Raw genomic sequence first — 16,359 nt, forward strand, 5'->3', positions numbered from 1 at the left:
CAATGCAGTTAAATCATTAAGTGCTTTAGAATTCACAGACTTCAGACAATAAATGTCTTGAAATATGTAGAATTTATATGTTCTGCTGTGAGCAATGTTACTGCTGTTATTGTCTCTGTTATTTTGATAACTATGGTTGTTCTTTTGGCAATGAATGTAGACTAATAGATATTTTCTTTATACACTGCCATTCAAATGGCAAGTTCAAACCATCAAAATATTTTTTTTTTACATTTAACTGGCCTCATGATATTCTGTGTTCTTGAATTCCCCACTTCAGTTACAAATTTGACTAAAGTTTAAAAATTAATAGTCGACCCTAAAATTGTCATTATTTACTCACCTTCATGTCTTTCCAAACCTGGGTGATTTACTCTCTCCCACACAACACAAAATTTCTCTACAAAATCCACTGGACCTCACTGACTTGCTTTGCTTTGACAACTACATATCTTCAAAATATCTTATTTTGTGTTTTGCAGAACAAATTGACAGGAGGATGTAATATAGCAAGAAAGCAGGAAGTACGATATGCATACCACAGTATGTGCAGCGACAGCGCTCATTTAATGATACGTCACGCAGATTGTCTGGTAATCATTGGTTGCACATCAGAAGGCCAGCAGCAAACAGGGTAAATGCTTGCAAATTGTTTGACTACTGCATTCAGATTGATGTGTATGTGACACTGAACACAGCTCTCAAATGAAACATGTCATGAGTGAACGCATTGTGTATGTGAATGAAGGGAAATAAACCAGCCGTGAGAGTGCTGGTAATGGAGCAGGTCAGTGAAGTGTTGAGCGAATGAGGCGAAAGGGGTCTCCGGTCAGCACTGCAGTGCTAGGCTACTGACCTCCGGTTAAATAGAGACTCACGCACTACCAAATGATTTAGTTTTATTTTATTTTTCACTCAATTTTCTAAAAGGCAATTTCCTTCAGGCCTCAGCTGCTGGCAACCCAGATGGATAGACAAAAAGAGGCCGGAAATCTTCAGGTGCCTTCTAGATTTATCAGCAAGAAGATGGACTAAGAATTTGTCTTGTGTTGGGTTAAATAGACTAGTTGATTTCATCAACCCACCGACTAGTCTATTCAGAAAATGTTGTTTAGCTCACCTCTAATACACGCATATGTAAGTGCACGGCACTTGTGAAGAAAGCATCCTGCATTAGGCAGTGAAGTCTACATTAGCGTGTGCTTTTTAAAATGCTGATGCATTAGCCAATGTGAGGCAAAAAAGCACTTATAAGGCCAACACAGGCAAGCCAGTCATTAGGACTGAGCATTCTGCCCCTTCCTCCTTAATGGATGTATCACACAAACAGAAGAGTAAAGGCTATTCTGTGGCCCATCCCTGTAATTGGTAACAATTTAGCCCTCCATAGCCACTCCATCTTTGGTTTCAAAAGGAAGCCTGCCGCTGCACACAATGGGTGAGAGAGCCGGCCTCTGTTTAACACGGATTCATTTCTTTCAAGAGACGAGCACAGTGTGAACCTATAGTTATCCATTCAGAGTATTTTCAGTGCTGAAGCAAAAGCTTCAACCCTGAAGATAAGACAGTTCATGGATTTTGCAGTTAGCTGTTTATTGTAGCGCTACGAAGCACTTTTCCTTTTGTTGGGCCAGGGTAGTTCTCCTCTAGACTCTAGGTCAGGGTCTTAGATGAATCAGAGAGCGTGTGCTAGGCTGCCTTTATGGACACACAAACAATATGAACTGAGCAATATCCTTGGGACACGGAAACAGGTGGTGTTGGATACTACGGTCCACTACACACTGCATGTGTACAAAGACAGGACATCTGACACGCAACATGACTCAAAATTGGGTCCTATATATATATATATATATATATATATATATATATATATATATATATATATATATATATATATATTTTTTTTTTTTTTTTTTTTTTTTTTTTTTAAAGGGTCCTTAATATAATTCAAAGGTCTGGGCCTGATTCAAAACACGTGTGTGACTGCACATGCGATTCCTTTCACGCAGATGTAAACTGTTACATTTGATGGTTACTTAAAACACACAAAAACCTGGAGTCAGGGGCAAAGGTCCAGCGCATAGGCAATCCCATATATCAGTCGAATCCTGATTTATGATACACGGTCCTGAGCAAGACAATGTTTACTAGGGTTGCATGATCGAAATAAAACCAAAATCTTTAGTTTACTCTGTAATGTGCAATGGCAGCATTTAACAAAAAAGAGAAGCATTAAGGACACCTTCAATAAAATAAAATAAATTCTGTGGTTGGCCATTTACAAACTGATTCTTCCGTACAAATCAAGTGGTTCTTGGCCAAAGTAAGATACAAATGCAGTCCAGAATTTATATTCCGAAAAAGACAAAAGTCTTGTTGGAACGACTACTGTAGCTTCACTATAAAGCCCAACATACATGCAAACACAGCCAATCAGTGCTCTCTCTTTCCTCTCCGGCAGGAGTATACAGGCCACACAACCATCTGCTGCTCTGCTCAGCACTGTTCTCTGCATCAATAATCTATGAACCCATCTAACACTTTGCTCTTTACTTTGCAACACAAAGGTGAGACTGAAAAACTGACATCTACACATCTCATACACACATTTTAAATATTCATTGTGCCCAGTTATGTTGCAAAGCCTTTATAGAGGATGACACATTCAGATGTATGTGGAATACAAACACACTGATTAAACACACCAACACACCAGATCCAAATCTTTAGCAGTGATTTTACTTACTAAAACACTGCGACAACCAGTAACAGACATTTAAATATATTCTAGCTGCTTGGCTTTCCTCTTAGTTCATTACTATATTTAAAATAATTGTCAACAATAATGGATTATTATAAAATTATTTATATTATAACATTTTTGTTTTATTCTATTGACAGTCATAGTTTCTTTTTCATATTACTGGCTCTTTATCAATTCAATTATAAAAGTCCCTTGCACATTTTAGGATGGGGCCTAAACAGAAATGATGAGAAATCCTAGTTTAGATATAAAACATAGAGCCCATGCAGACCCCTGATCTAGTATAGTCAAAAGTAACCAAGAAGTTGGTATATAAGAGTAGAAAAACCTATATCCTGGCTAGTACACCAAACCTTAAGGTCCAAAAGAAAAAAAAATCTTCATATATATCATGACCCTCCAAATGTTGTTTATATACTCTATGCCAGTGGTTCTCACCAGCATCACTCTCACCAGCATCACTCACGCACACACACATACACACACACACAGAGAGGTCAGAGATTGCTGATTGGACTGCACACACACAAACTTCTTGTCCCCATGATTTTCATTAATAAGCCTAGATAATAGAGCGCTGTAAAACTGCTGTTTTTTAAGTAATTGTTTGTACAGAGATATGTGCAGACGCAGCACGCAGGTACTGTTACGAACAACAACAAGTTGTTGAAATACATGCTGTAATTCATTCAAAAAAATGTGGTCTTACAACAATATTTCATCTCTGTATATGATTTAAAATGGACATAGCCCATTTGGTCAAATATTATGCTGCAATGAGCAATGCCAATTTAACTCGTCAATAACTTGGCAAATTACCATGGAATAAGTGGGATGTGCATTTAAAATCCTTTAATGCACGACTAGCCATTGCTTATCCCTTATTTAGGAAAAAAGGTTGGGAACCACTGCTTTATGCTATGGAGGCATTTCTTATTACCAAAACAAGAAACAAAACACATCTTTCCAAAAACTGCTTCTTGCTTTATTGTATAAAAGAGGGCAGAAGATAAATGGGGGAGGCTATTGCACCAGAGCCATACGACAGGGATACTTCCCTCAGCTTTCACTTAATCCTGAGACAGAGGAAACCGTCAATGTCATTAGAACCACAGGCAGAGGAAGTGCCCAACAGATTCAAATTGTCAGCAGTGATTCATGAAGCATACTTTGAATGTAGTTTTAGCGATTATTGATCTGGCTAGTTCATTTACTACTAAATTTCAGTCTAGATAAAATGTAATGTAATGTAAAGTGAGTCTTTACATTGTATTCATCAATCAAGACATTTGTTCCCTAAAAATCAAAGTGTAATTTATAATAAAATATTTACATATTTATTCTAAATTGCCCTGTATTAGCATTTCAGATCATGTTTCATTCTTCCAGCAGGAGAGCATAAACGGGTCTCGAGGAGCTTTGAATTACATGTGCCACAAACAGCTTAATGATCCCAAATGTATGACCAATGCTGCACTACTTCAGAAGTAACTTTACCTGGAGTCTTTCACAGAGTAAAAAAAAAAAAAAAGTAAAAATGGGTGAAACAGAATTGTCCGAGTGTGTAGCGAGTGCAAACAGGGCTGTGTCAGGCCCCATTTCCACCTGGCATTGTAATGTGTTTTAAAATATCCAATCACAAGTGATCAGTGCTAAATACAGGTGGATATGGGGTCTAAAGTGCTTTGTGATTGAATCACTGAAACCACATGTGTATGCATTCAAAAATGCAAGCGATCACATCGCATTTGTAGTGGAAATACTACAGTCCTGAATGCTTCACTGCCTGAAGTGAAGCTCTGCCTACTCGCTGCCCACACATGATCATTCTTAGACATGTTGAGAGAAGGTGCATCAATCTACGTCATTGAAATGTTGCAGAATTATGTAAAAAAAAAAAAAAAAGAGAGAGAGAGAGAGAGAGAGAGAGACTGCAGTTGAAATTGCCATTGCCCTCCTTATCCTTTTTCCACACAACATGGGTTCATATATTCAATAGAATTCACATTACATACTCCTGTGAAAGAAATGTAGAGTGAAGAAACAAGAGGGGAGTATCTTGACAAAATCTAAACATAAGTGGTCATAGAAGATATATATAGAAAAGGTATAGTTAATAATAAAAATTCTGTCGACTTGCGAAGTCTGACACAGAAGAGAAGAAATAGTTGAATAAAGTCATTATTTTGGCTTTCTTTGTGTACAAAAAGCATTCTTGTAGCTTCATGAAATTAAAGTGTCCCACTATACCATTTTTAAGGTTGCTAATATTGTTTTATGAGTCTCCTAAAACAGGTTTACATGTATGCAATGTCAAAACACATGTTAGCTTTCTCAGAAAATAGATTTAATTTTAACTCATATCTAAATGATTCATAAACGACTCTCTAAACCCCGTCTTTCCATGAGCCCTTACTGCTGTGATTGGTCAGATGGCTCAGTCCTTTGTGATTGGTCCAGAACAGTAGAGATCTCTCTATGGGTCTGGATTGGTCTACCACGTACAGCACGTGAAAGAAACACCAATTGCCATTACAGAATGACAGCCCTGGAGACTTGTTAATACATAGCAAAGATTTTATGTATTGTAGCTTACTAATTCGAGCCGGAGTCTGATGATGAAACGGTTGAAGTGGTTGATTGACAAGAGACTGATTGACAAGCACGACTGGAGCAGGACATTTCTCAGTGGTAAGTGTCAAGAGTTGACAAGTTTGTGGTAATTATGAGATGTGATCAAACAAATTTACTCTCAAAGCGTAGGATACAGTGTCTTCTAGAAATTATGTAAACCACATAGAAATTTTACTGTGTTTGTGGGCAGGCAAGTTGGCGACCTAAAACGTGGGCGGGCATTATGCAAATATGTTACTTTGTGACGTAGAGCTGTAAAAGTATAAGATTAAAATTCCTGACGACTCGTTTCAGTGTTTGTGAGCTAATGTTTTGTTTTGACAGATAATAACTTTATATATCATGGACTGTTGGCTTCACAACTTTGCAGATAGTTTCTGTACACACATAGCTACATTACACAGTGCATGAAAGGTAATATTCGAAAAGACATAATGGGGCACTTTAAGGTTGAACCACTGTCACATGGAATATTTTAAATGACATTCTAACTTCTTTTTACATTTTTGGGACTTGAACATGACAGTTCAGTCAGAAAGCTCACAGATTTCACCAAAAATATCTTCACTTGTGTTCCAAAGATGAACGACTTAGTGAGTGAGTAATTAATGACAGAATTTTCATTTTTCGGGTGAATTATCCCTTTAATAGCATGCGTAAAAATTAAAGCATCTCAACTGACCACTTGTGACTAAAACTTGTGTCACTAAAAACACATCTTAATACCAGGTGTGAGGGAAGCCCTAAAACTATACTTAATTTAGGATATAATTTATCCAAGTTGGACATGTTTTAAATCCTTGAACATGGTGATTAAACAATTACAGCAAGAAATCTATATATACATTTATTGAACACTTAAAATCTTTGGCAAATGCTGGTTTTGAAAGCAGTGCAGTCTAATAGAAGCAAGTAGCCCCAGCAGGAAAGTTGCCCGAGACCAAAAAAAAAAAAGATGTTGTCCAGAAGTGTCCTACTTACGGTCAATCCCTCAGAACAGTACAATCTTTGTGTCTACTCAAGACCCCATCTTTTCACTCTATCTATTCAATCAACCCCCACTCATAGACTGACCCACCTTCCCACTGTCCCTTGAGTCCCCTTGTAAATTATTCATGAGGGGGTTGCAGACAGCCCACTCCACCATTCCATCCATCAGTTCCGTGGACATGCTAAAAAATTTAGTGTTTGTGACCAGTCGACTTGATTGCGCTCCAACATCCCACCGGGATAGCCACTCGCGCCAGTTAAGCGTCTAGTCTAGCCGCCCACAAACCCCCAGACTGTCTCGCTTCTGTGGAGTATTTCTCCCTCCCTACCCCCTTTCCATAGCTTCCTTTGTATGGACACACTTTAAAGCACTAAATCATTAAATGTCGAATGATAACTGCTACTTGTCAAAGGAAACCCAATGTAACCTTAAGATAAACTAAACTTGAGTGTCTTGAGTGAATGACAGCTTTTATCTTTTAACTCAAAATCTCCAACTCCATGTTTGTGCATACAGCACAACATTAGAAAGAAAGCTAATTAGTAATTAATTAGTCTCTTCGGACTGGCTTCCGTAGCAATTGTCAGTCACGTCCTGTCTTTGGATTGCAGTGTGTCCTAAAAGCAAAGTAGAAGCCTTTATCCTCTAATCCCTCATTCCTACGCCACCATTTTTGCCCATCCATTCTCTCCTTTGTTCTAAAGAAAAACAATCAGACAGCAGGCATCTGACCAGAGTTAATGAAGCCTTGCCAACACCGTGCTCCTGACTGACTGCTTTATTCTGTTGTTTTAAGTGCGATCACTCAGATTCCTTGGGTTTGCTAAACCAGTAATGGCAGTGTCTCTCAATAGAGTCAGGCTTTTGTCTACTTCCAAAAGCTGTTTTCAGACATGACAGATTCTAATTATTAGGGTTGGCTTGATCACTGGTGTTCAGGACCTTCCCCAGAGGGACGTCAGGACTTTTGGTAGTGCCTGGTATTAGGGGCATACAGGAACTCAATATAAGTAAACATGAAAGAGTCAACAAACTTGAACTTAGGTTTCTTTCAAAATCCCTAACCCAAAACTTTGCACCCTAACACCTTTCGACCTGCATTCGCCAAACTTGTCACAGTCATACAAACTATTCTGACTCAAAAGTGCTGCATCTTTTTTTAACTTACTGTACATCCTTTTTCCAGTTGTGGAGTCTCAAACAGGACAGGAGCAAAACACTTCCAATTGGTTTCCACTGAAAACTTCTGAAAGTAATTCCAACTAGCCTAGAGCTCCCAAGCTATATCCACCAAACTCAACCTGTTCTGGCTCAGATTGCTATAGTATTTGGACTCACCAGAGAATCAAACCAGAGCAAAATCCTATAGGTTTTGAAAAGTTCTGACTGAAAGCTCCAAGAGGAATTACAAGCTATGTCAAACTCTCAAACAGAAGCAAATCCTTCTAAGTTTCCATTGAGAACTACTGATTTTAAATCCTCCTAGAAATCTCAAGCCATGTCCACTAAACTCTGCACAGTATTTTAGCCTGTTCTGTCTCAGATTTCTATGCCTCCTCTTTAATTGATAATAATCATATAGAGTTACAATATGTATAATAATGATAAACACCTCAACCTAATATTGTCAAAAAATTAAAAACAGGGTTTTGACCGTCAAAATTCTAGATTTTTTTAATATTCACACTTTAGGAAGTGTTACTACAGAAGATAAAAATGTTGTTAAATAGTGATTTATCTTGTGTCTTGTGTGGGTAGACGGAAGGGTTTCTGCGGGGTTGTGGGTGTTTGCTGTGTATGGGGGTCATGCAATTGTGTGTGTGCTCAGCTGTTGGGGGGAGGAGAAGATCTTGAAGAGAAATTCAAAGAAGTGACTGCTACACTTAAAGCTACTTGAATGAGGTCCAACACGCAGGAAAAAAGCCTCAGTTTCTTGGTCAGCTCTTGAGAGAGGGTCTGTTTTCCTGTAAGTGTGGAAGAGCCAGAGGCAGGTACCAGGCACAGATCAGAGCCAACTACGGAAATCTTGTATAATAGCCAAGGGGACAGAAATGAGCTTACTAACCCCAACCCCCTGCTGCATGTTTCCATTATGTTTAGATCTAATCTGAGCCACTTCAGGCAACACACACACCTACCTGCACAAACAAACACACAGAGAAGGAACCAAAAATAAACTACAAAGAACCTGAGAGGACACACACAAACACTGGTGAATCAGGTGCAACACAATTTAAGCTGATAAAGTCTCACAGCAGTAGACCTGATAAAGACGAACAACTGGGAACTGACACACCCACACTGAAGGCCTTCTTGGATTTTTACTCATGATAGTACAACCGACTTCAGCATTCCAAGGGATATAAAGTATACTATAAAGCTGTGCCTTATTTTGGACAGTTAACTGTATTTGACAACATAAAGCATGCAGAAACTTCATTCAATTCTCATACATTTTTAATCCAGAGCTTTGAGTTGAACATTAAGATGTTGATATGGTGAGTTCATCCAGGACATGTTGACTTTTAAGACAACATTTTAGGAGAATTTGAAGAGAATCAAGATAACATCAAAATAAATACTTGCTTTTAAGTTTAAATGTATGCACATATATTTGAACACTATAAATTCTATCCAGAATATGGGGTTAGCTGATGTAATATTGACTAGGATGTGTCAAAGACATTTCCCTACATATTTTCATAGAAAACTAATTCAATAACCAACTTTTTTCAGTAGAATGGTAGTAAAAAACAGAGACCACTTCAAACACACAAAAAAAGCCCAAACTGAAGAACAATTTGTTTGTTGTTGTTTTTTTTTTTCTTAAAAATATACATGCAATCTCGCCTAAATAGAAGAAAATAGTAGGTGCAAATAAAATTTAACACCTGAAAGAGTAGGCTAATTCAAATTCCTTTTTATCTGTAACTGAAAAACTATACTTTCTGAAATTTAATTGCTTTTTTAAGTGTATATACACAGATCTTCACCACGGTAATAATCCCCTGAAGCGTGGAAAATGAACAGTATGCCATGATTGTATAAACACGTGGAGCGCTGGCCTCATCTCAAGGCAGCCCTGAACATACACAGGATGTGTCAGACATATGACAAATGCAGTCCTGGGACCCCACCCAGCAAGACGCTCGTAGCTAAACATTCATGGATCAGCATTCTGGAGCAACGGGTCAACTCAGAAGTCAGGCAACTGAGAGCACCCCAACCACTGCAACATTCTCAGGGTTTTGAAGGACAACCATGTTCTACAAACAGAGTGAAACGACTGACTGAAAAGCCATGGCGAGATACCAAGTGTTGTGTGTGAGGTGTAAATAGGCCCTTCGGTAAGAGTGCAATGATCATGTTCCTATGAACACACTGTGTATCTGTGCAATGTGTGTCTGTTTGTGTTCTACAAGAATCTTACACATCACTGGAACTCTTAACCCCATTGTGTTGAAGCTGAACACTGGGTGTAAACAGCTCTGATGCTGGTAGATTGAGAACAGGCAGGGTTAGAATAAAATGACCACTACAGTTTTGGCAGTCAGCTGGTGAGTCCTACCCCCTCTAACCAAAGCCATCACAAAAAAATATATTTTTATTGTAATATATAATTGTATTTATAATAAGTTAGTATATATAAATAAATTACCAATCTTTCCCACTTCAAATATAACTTCACCCCAGCAGTGATGGGATTGATAGCCACATTTTCTGGAACACCACACCTAAAATGCCTCTTCTACTTGGCATCACTGAAATGGGTGTCCTGAGGAATGACACCTGTTTCTGTGACATGCTATGTAGCCAGTCAGAAACACTGTCTGTAAATCATTTTGCTGACTTGGACAATGGGGGTTTTTGAGAATCAACCATCAAGGTTGAATTTACACCACCACGGGTTAAATCCATGGCATCTGTTTTTACCAAAAATTGTTTACCATATTTGCACAACCAGTGTAGTCCGATTCAACATGCGAGCCAGTTCTTTCAATGTATTATCCAAAAGGACTCACGGTTTGAATCGAAGGCAATAGTTCTCAAATTGGGTTGCTGCAAATATCCAAAATGGGTGGCAGAATGACTTAACAGTAATTAATAAATAAAATATTAATTTATTAAAATGTTTTTTTAAATCAAGATGCTTAAAATAAATTAAATCAGAACATGCAGTGATTTCATACAACAGAGGGTCTTTAAGTAAAACATTGAGAAACGCTGAACTTGCCTGAATGAACTCACTTACTAAACTGCAAGTTAGCATAACATTATCAACTTAAGGGTAGACTATGTGATTCCTAATTAGAAATAGGAGAAAATCTGTTTGAGGTGAATTTCTTCTTAATTAGGCTTACTAAATGTGTTTACAGCATGACATTTTCATAAGCAAAGCTAATTAAAAAAATTGACCATTTTATGACCAATTTACATTTACTTAGCAAGCTATCTGTTAGTCATATTAGCCCATTTGTCAGCAAAGCTCAGAACAAAATATCACAATAATGTGCAAAGGTTTTTAACAGACCTAGCCAAAGTCAGATAGGAATCTGCAGAGGGGTGTTGACAAGGGCATGCTAGAAAAACAGAGCTAGAAAAATGTCTAAAATTGCTTACAGCGCCTTTAATTTCCTCTGTATTTCTAATAAAACCAAAATCCACTCAGTGAGGCTTTATTAAGCCCAGCCTGAGTGTCAGGAAATGAGAGCATTGTTTTGTGTGTGTGTGTGTGAAATCCATGCAGGGAAGCTAAGCTCGGCTAATTGTGCCCGAGTCAGTAGGAGGCTAATAGAGGCTTCCGACAAACACCTTGAATAATCTCTCTCTAGCACTCACTTTTTCCATTCTGTCATTCTCTTTATGACAGCTTCCTCTATAGTGTTCAAACAGCTGCATTAAAATGGATGAAAAGTAGTTGTATTTAGCATACTATGAGGCTAGTGTGTTTCTCAAAATGGATAACATTGCTTATTGGGACATTTTTTGCATAAACAAACACTGCTATCAGACAAACACAGTAAAACTTTATCTAGCATAGACACATTAGCCTTATCTCCAGACCACAATACCACAAGTGTAACATCTTGATAAGCATGAACATTAAATTAGGCTGGGTGATAAACTATATCATATAGAGATTGTGATAAAATTGGTCTATCAATGATAAGCTATTAAAATGTTTACTTGATATGGATTCATTGAAACAGCATTAAACACACACAACAGAAATAAGCAAGACAACTGATTGATTGGTGTGGTTTCATCCACACAAACTGTAAATTAACTCTTATATTTTCATTTGATTACATTGGTTGATTAAACTATAAAAGTGTAATTACTTTGTTTCATTGGACACCATTTTTGATGTTTGTATTAAACCATAAAACTCAGAACTCATAGGGCCCTAAACTAAAAGTTAGCCTACTCAATGGAGTTTAATTGTGACCAAACAGGCTATTTTGCCCTTCATTCTCAAGGACTAACAAACATGTAGAAAAACATTTCCTTCCACATTAATGATAAACTAATATCAAAACAAATATCAATAGTGTGTTAATACTTTTGGCAATATCGTCTAGCCCTACACACATGGTCCTATAAAAAGATATTTCCCAGGAGTCAGGAAAGCTAATTATGAATACAACAGTGACACTCCTATTAAAAAAAAAAAAAAAAAAAATTCTTTTTACGGTTGTGTTAACCGGTTTGTGGCCCTATTAAATGTGTGTGAACGAAGAAGGTTTTTATGGCCTCTCCTTCTGTTTTGCGAGCAGTTTTAGAGAATAACACATGAAAGGGGGGTGGGAAGATGTTCACTCAGAATGAGAAACTAAATATTTTCTGCTCCATTCGTGAAGGATTTGCTTTGCTCACTCAAATACAGCTCAACTGCATATGTGAATATGAAAATGAGCTGTTCGTACATTTCCTCAAAAACCGTTGAGTTCCCCTGAGCTCAAACCCACAGCGTTTTGAAGATCTTCTTTATTGAAATATGATAAAGGCATATCATTTAATAGAACCTCAACGCTAAGGAACAGTACAAGTTTCTATCAAAGATGATCTAGGGAACTGGTTTTCTATAGTAACACAAAAGTTCAAAAATGGTACAAATTAACTGTACTTCTCGCACTCGTTTGATCAAATCATCTTGCTAATAGCAAACTCAAAAGCATGCAACCTCATTGATGTCATTTCTTTTTTACATCAAAAGTTAGAAGAAAGCCAACAGTAGCCAATGCTCCATTCTCACCCAGGCCCCTCTCTGCAGAACTAACATGCCTCTTGTCCAGGATGGTACAGCCATCTGTTACTTGTTTGGAGGTAGAGAGTTTGTGTGAATGAGTAGGATGGTTTTTGCTTGTGTGATGAGGAAAAGAAAGAGGACAAATACGAATGGGGGAGGGAGGTATTAGTAGAATATGTAATATACACATTAATGGTTTTCTCTGTGACTGACACTAGGGGAAAGACTGTGAGTGAGCACTGACAGCAGCTTAAAAGTGTTTTGCATGATGAAAAGAGTGTTGATTAATGAAATAACAGACTTCTCTTTCCTGACTCCACTTATCTACACAGATATGGGGATACAGCCGGATGGGGTTGGGATAATACATGGAAGTCCAAGCTCAATGTCATCTTAACCTACTGTAATTTCGTTGGCAAAACATGCTTTCTCACAACAAAAACACAGCTCCAGCTGTCCAGCCGTTTTTGAGTGTATAACCTATAGTGTCATCATCAACAGAGATACATTATGACTAACACACTGCGCTTGTTAACCCAATGACACACTATGGCATCACACAGGTGAGTCTGAATCCAGGTGTGTGTGATGTCTGGCTTGTAAAGACATTGTGTTTTTCAATGTCATAAACTTGTTAGGACGCAGACTTGTCTTTGCCCTCAAGCAGTAGGTCAAAATTTAAAACTGTTGTTATAAGGCTTAAAGCTGCACTCGATAAGTTTTTGTGTAGGCCTAAATTGAGCCGTTATTCATCACAAACAGTATTTTATTGTTATATATTGCCCTTAGCAGTAGTAGTAGCAGTCACAGTAATTTGCACTTTCAAAATCTCTTGAGAAGTTCATGTTTATGAGTTGGAAAGTCATAATAATTACAGTGTCATGCGAGTTCAAATCACCTTGGTCAGAGAAAGACAGCGATGTAGGCTACCTTTTCTACAGACAAATACAGCAAAGTTTATAAAACACAAAATGACAAAAACAGAATGTGCATTACAAGTTTTTTTGCATCTTTTATGTGTATTTTCAATTTATGCAGGTGCTAGCTCATAAATACAGTCTTTCCTAAATTAACCATATCTACAGAAATTTCATAACACAGTCAACATGACAGCACTCATAGGAGGGCATCCCACTCCATGTCAATCAAATCAGATTTTTCCAGAACACTGACAAGCCTCAAGTCTTTATATAATGTTATTCATATAACTGTAATTCTATTTTTTGAAGTGTTAATTTCTTTGAAATTAAACACCAATAAGCCAAAAGAGAATAAATAAATAAATAAATAAATATATATATATAGCCCTCAAGTCAATCAAATCAAATTCAAATCAATACCCCAGTGTTTAGTTGATTTAATGCCCCCCATAAATGAATGTTAATCTCCTGCTGGGCTTTCTAAAATAACATTAACCCCAAACAAAACCCTACTCATCTGACCAGAGCTTTTGAGACCCAGCTGCCTCATGTTTGTCAAGTGTGAGAAAAAAACAAAAAAGACAACAACACATGGATAACAAATTAGAGCAAGTTACTGCTGCTAAATCTAAGTGCTGGTCAATCAACTCAGCCACCATTACATCCATGTTAAACATGTAAATAGATTTTAAAACAACTGACATCTCACATTCAAACCATCCACATACAGAATCTGCACCTTTTCATCACAACGCGGTGCATCCCATTATCCACATGTACAATAATCTTGAATATTTGGCTACATGTTTGCAATTCACCCATGGTATGTAGCCAGAATGACAGCTTTAAGAGGTTTTAAGGAATACATAAGAAACCTGTTCAACATCTAACATCCCACTCAGAAAACTTTCAATACCCTTCATCAATTTACTATCACTCTGTGTTTAAGTGCTGACTGGACCTCATCGAAAACTACTTACTATTCCAGTATGTACTACTGGCATAGAATTATAACTTGGGTTTAGGTACATGTATCCAGTCATGGAAACGTCTCGACGTAGACGAGGAAAAAAAATCGAGCATCACCAGATGCAGCCTACACTTCAATGTATCTTCTCAAATATAAGGACCATTAATCAAAAATGACACAAAACTGCAACAAGTTCGTGTAATTAATTAGAAGGGCATCTTATTAATCAGCTCTGGGGTAATTAAACGGGGGGTGGGGGTCACAAAATCATGAATAGGTATGTAATAAAATCACAACTTACCCAAAAACGCAAAGGCTATAGTAAACCATTTGATATCCATAGTTCTACTGTTTCTGCACTGCCGATGAAGTCCAAATTTTGCAAAGAAAAAAAAAATGCAAATGTGGTTATAAATTCCTAATCGCTTACTCAGTCCTTCAGAAATCAGTCCGGATGGAGTTCTGAATGCGTACACCTGTTCGGACCGCGTGAAAGTGCGTATACCGACTCCACAACGATTCAGTCTCTCCCGAGTCAAATACGTCTTTCGCGGTTAAAAGACGGATGTCCAGCCTCCGAACAACAGCCGTGTTTGTTAAGAAGACGCGTGTGCAATTGAAAAAGCCTTTGGATGGCTGCCTCCGATAAATTACATCCGCCGTTCACGAATGAATCCCAACATAGTGATTTGAACGGTGGGGTGGATCGGAGCTCTCTCGTGCCGCTCTCCGCCGGTTCCCAGCGCGAGCAGCCCACGCGTGGAGGAGGAGTGAGACCAGCTCGTCCAGTCCGGCTTACTGTGGTCGTGGGTAAACTTGGGGTAGGTTTGTCAGACTGAAGAGAAGATGTGGTGCTTCTGTCTGTTCTCCGTGAAGAGCAATACGGTGATGCTGCCGCTCCCGTGATCACCTTCAGCTCTTCTCTATTGTCACAAAGAGGCGGCCCAGCCCATCTCTTACTTTCAATCATGGGCTGGTGCCTGAGGATAGCAAATGAGGGAATCCTACCAGAGACCACTACAGTTGTGTCCCGGTCTATTAAATCTGCTTTAGACAGTTTTGGATGGCTAAATCACTTGTGTTAACAGTATTATGTTGCCTAGATTCAGTTGTCACTAGCGACGGCGCAGTTTATCCTGAATTAGAAGCGCAAGCGCCGTTTACTTTGATAGAAGTCCAGACGATGCTTATCATTAAGAATTGCAATTTACGTGTGCGTTTTAGTTTGAACGATAGCCTACTCAAGTTCATTTACAGTCTGTTTGACATCATCCTCGAATACCCTTTTAACAGCGCATGCTTCGCATGTGTTACGTAGCGTGTTGCACGAAGTTACACGCTACCAGTAATCTCCACTGGTTTAGAGGAGAGCAGCGTGCTCTGTAAACTGTGAGGTGTGTTGTTGATGTTATGATGTTGTTTACATACGCCGCCGCAGGTGAAAGTTCTAAATATGGGAATTCGAAATTGTATATCCTGCTGTCCTGCATTTGCGCTTTCAAACTATCGCCCCTCCCACCTACCGGTAGCCTACATAACTCCGCCCTCTTGGCGTAATGCCACACTGAACAATCAGGTAACAACTGCCCCCTAGTTTTGAAACCAGTGCCTAAAGAATAACAAGTATTATGGGGACATTTATGTTTTTACACATTCTGTTTAATGTTTCGGATTTCTATTACAAAAAATGCAATATATATATATTATTAAAATAAATAACAAAATATATTAAAATAAACCAATTATTTTAAATTGAAATAATGTCACAAAATAATATTTTTACTATTATTATAATGTATTTTGATTAAATAAATTCAACCTTCA

The 16,359-nt window shown here is 38.0% G+C and overlaps 1 protein-coding gene across 1 annotated transcript in view; it reads right to left on the minus strand.

Annotated features, from left to right (window-relative positions):
• LOC127965405 (immunoglobulin superfamily member 3) overlaps window positions 1-16,091 on the minus strand; it is a 129,151-nt gene extending 113,060 nt beyond the window's left edge. The window contains exon 1 of the mRNA XM_052566214.1: window positions 14,837-16,091. Within this exon, the coding sequence (XP_052422174.1) occupies window positions 14,837-14,876 (40 nt within the window). The 5' untranslated portion in view covers window positions 14,877-16,091. The remainder of the gene's footprint in view (window positions 1-14,836) is intronic.
• Between the last annotated feature and the right edge of the window lie 268 nt (window positions 16,092-16,359).

Source organism: Carassius gibelio, chromosome B9 (assembly GCF_023724105.1).
Source record: "Carassius gibelio isolate Cgi1373 ecotype wild population from Czech Republic chromosome B9, carGib1.2-hapl.c, whole genome shotgun sequence".
Lineage (NCBI taxonomy): Eukaryota > Metazoa > Chordata > Actinopteri > Cypriniformes > Cyprinidae > Carassius > Carassius gibelio.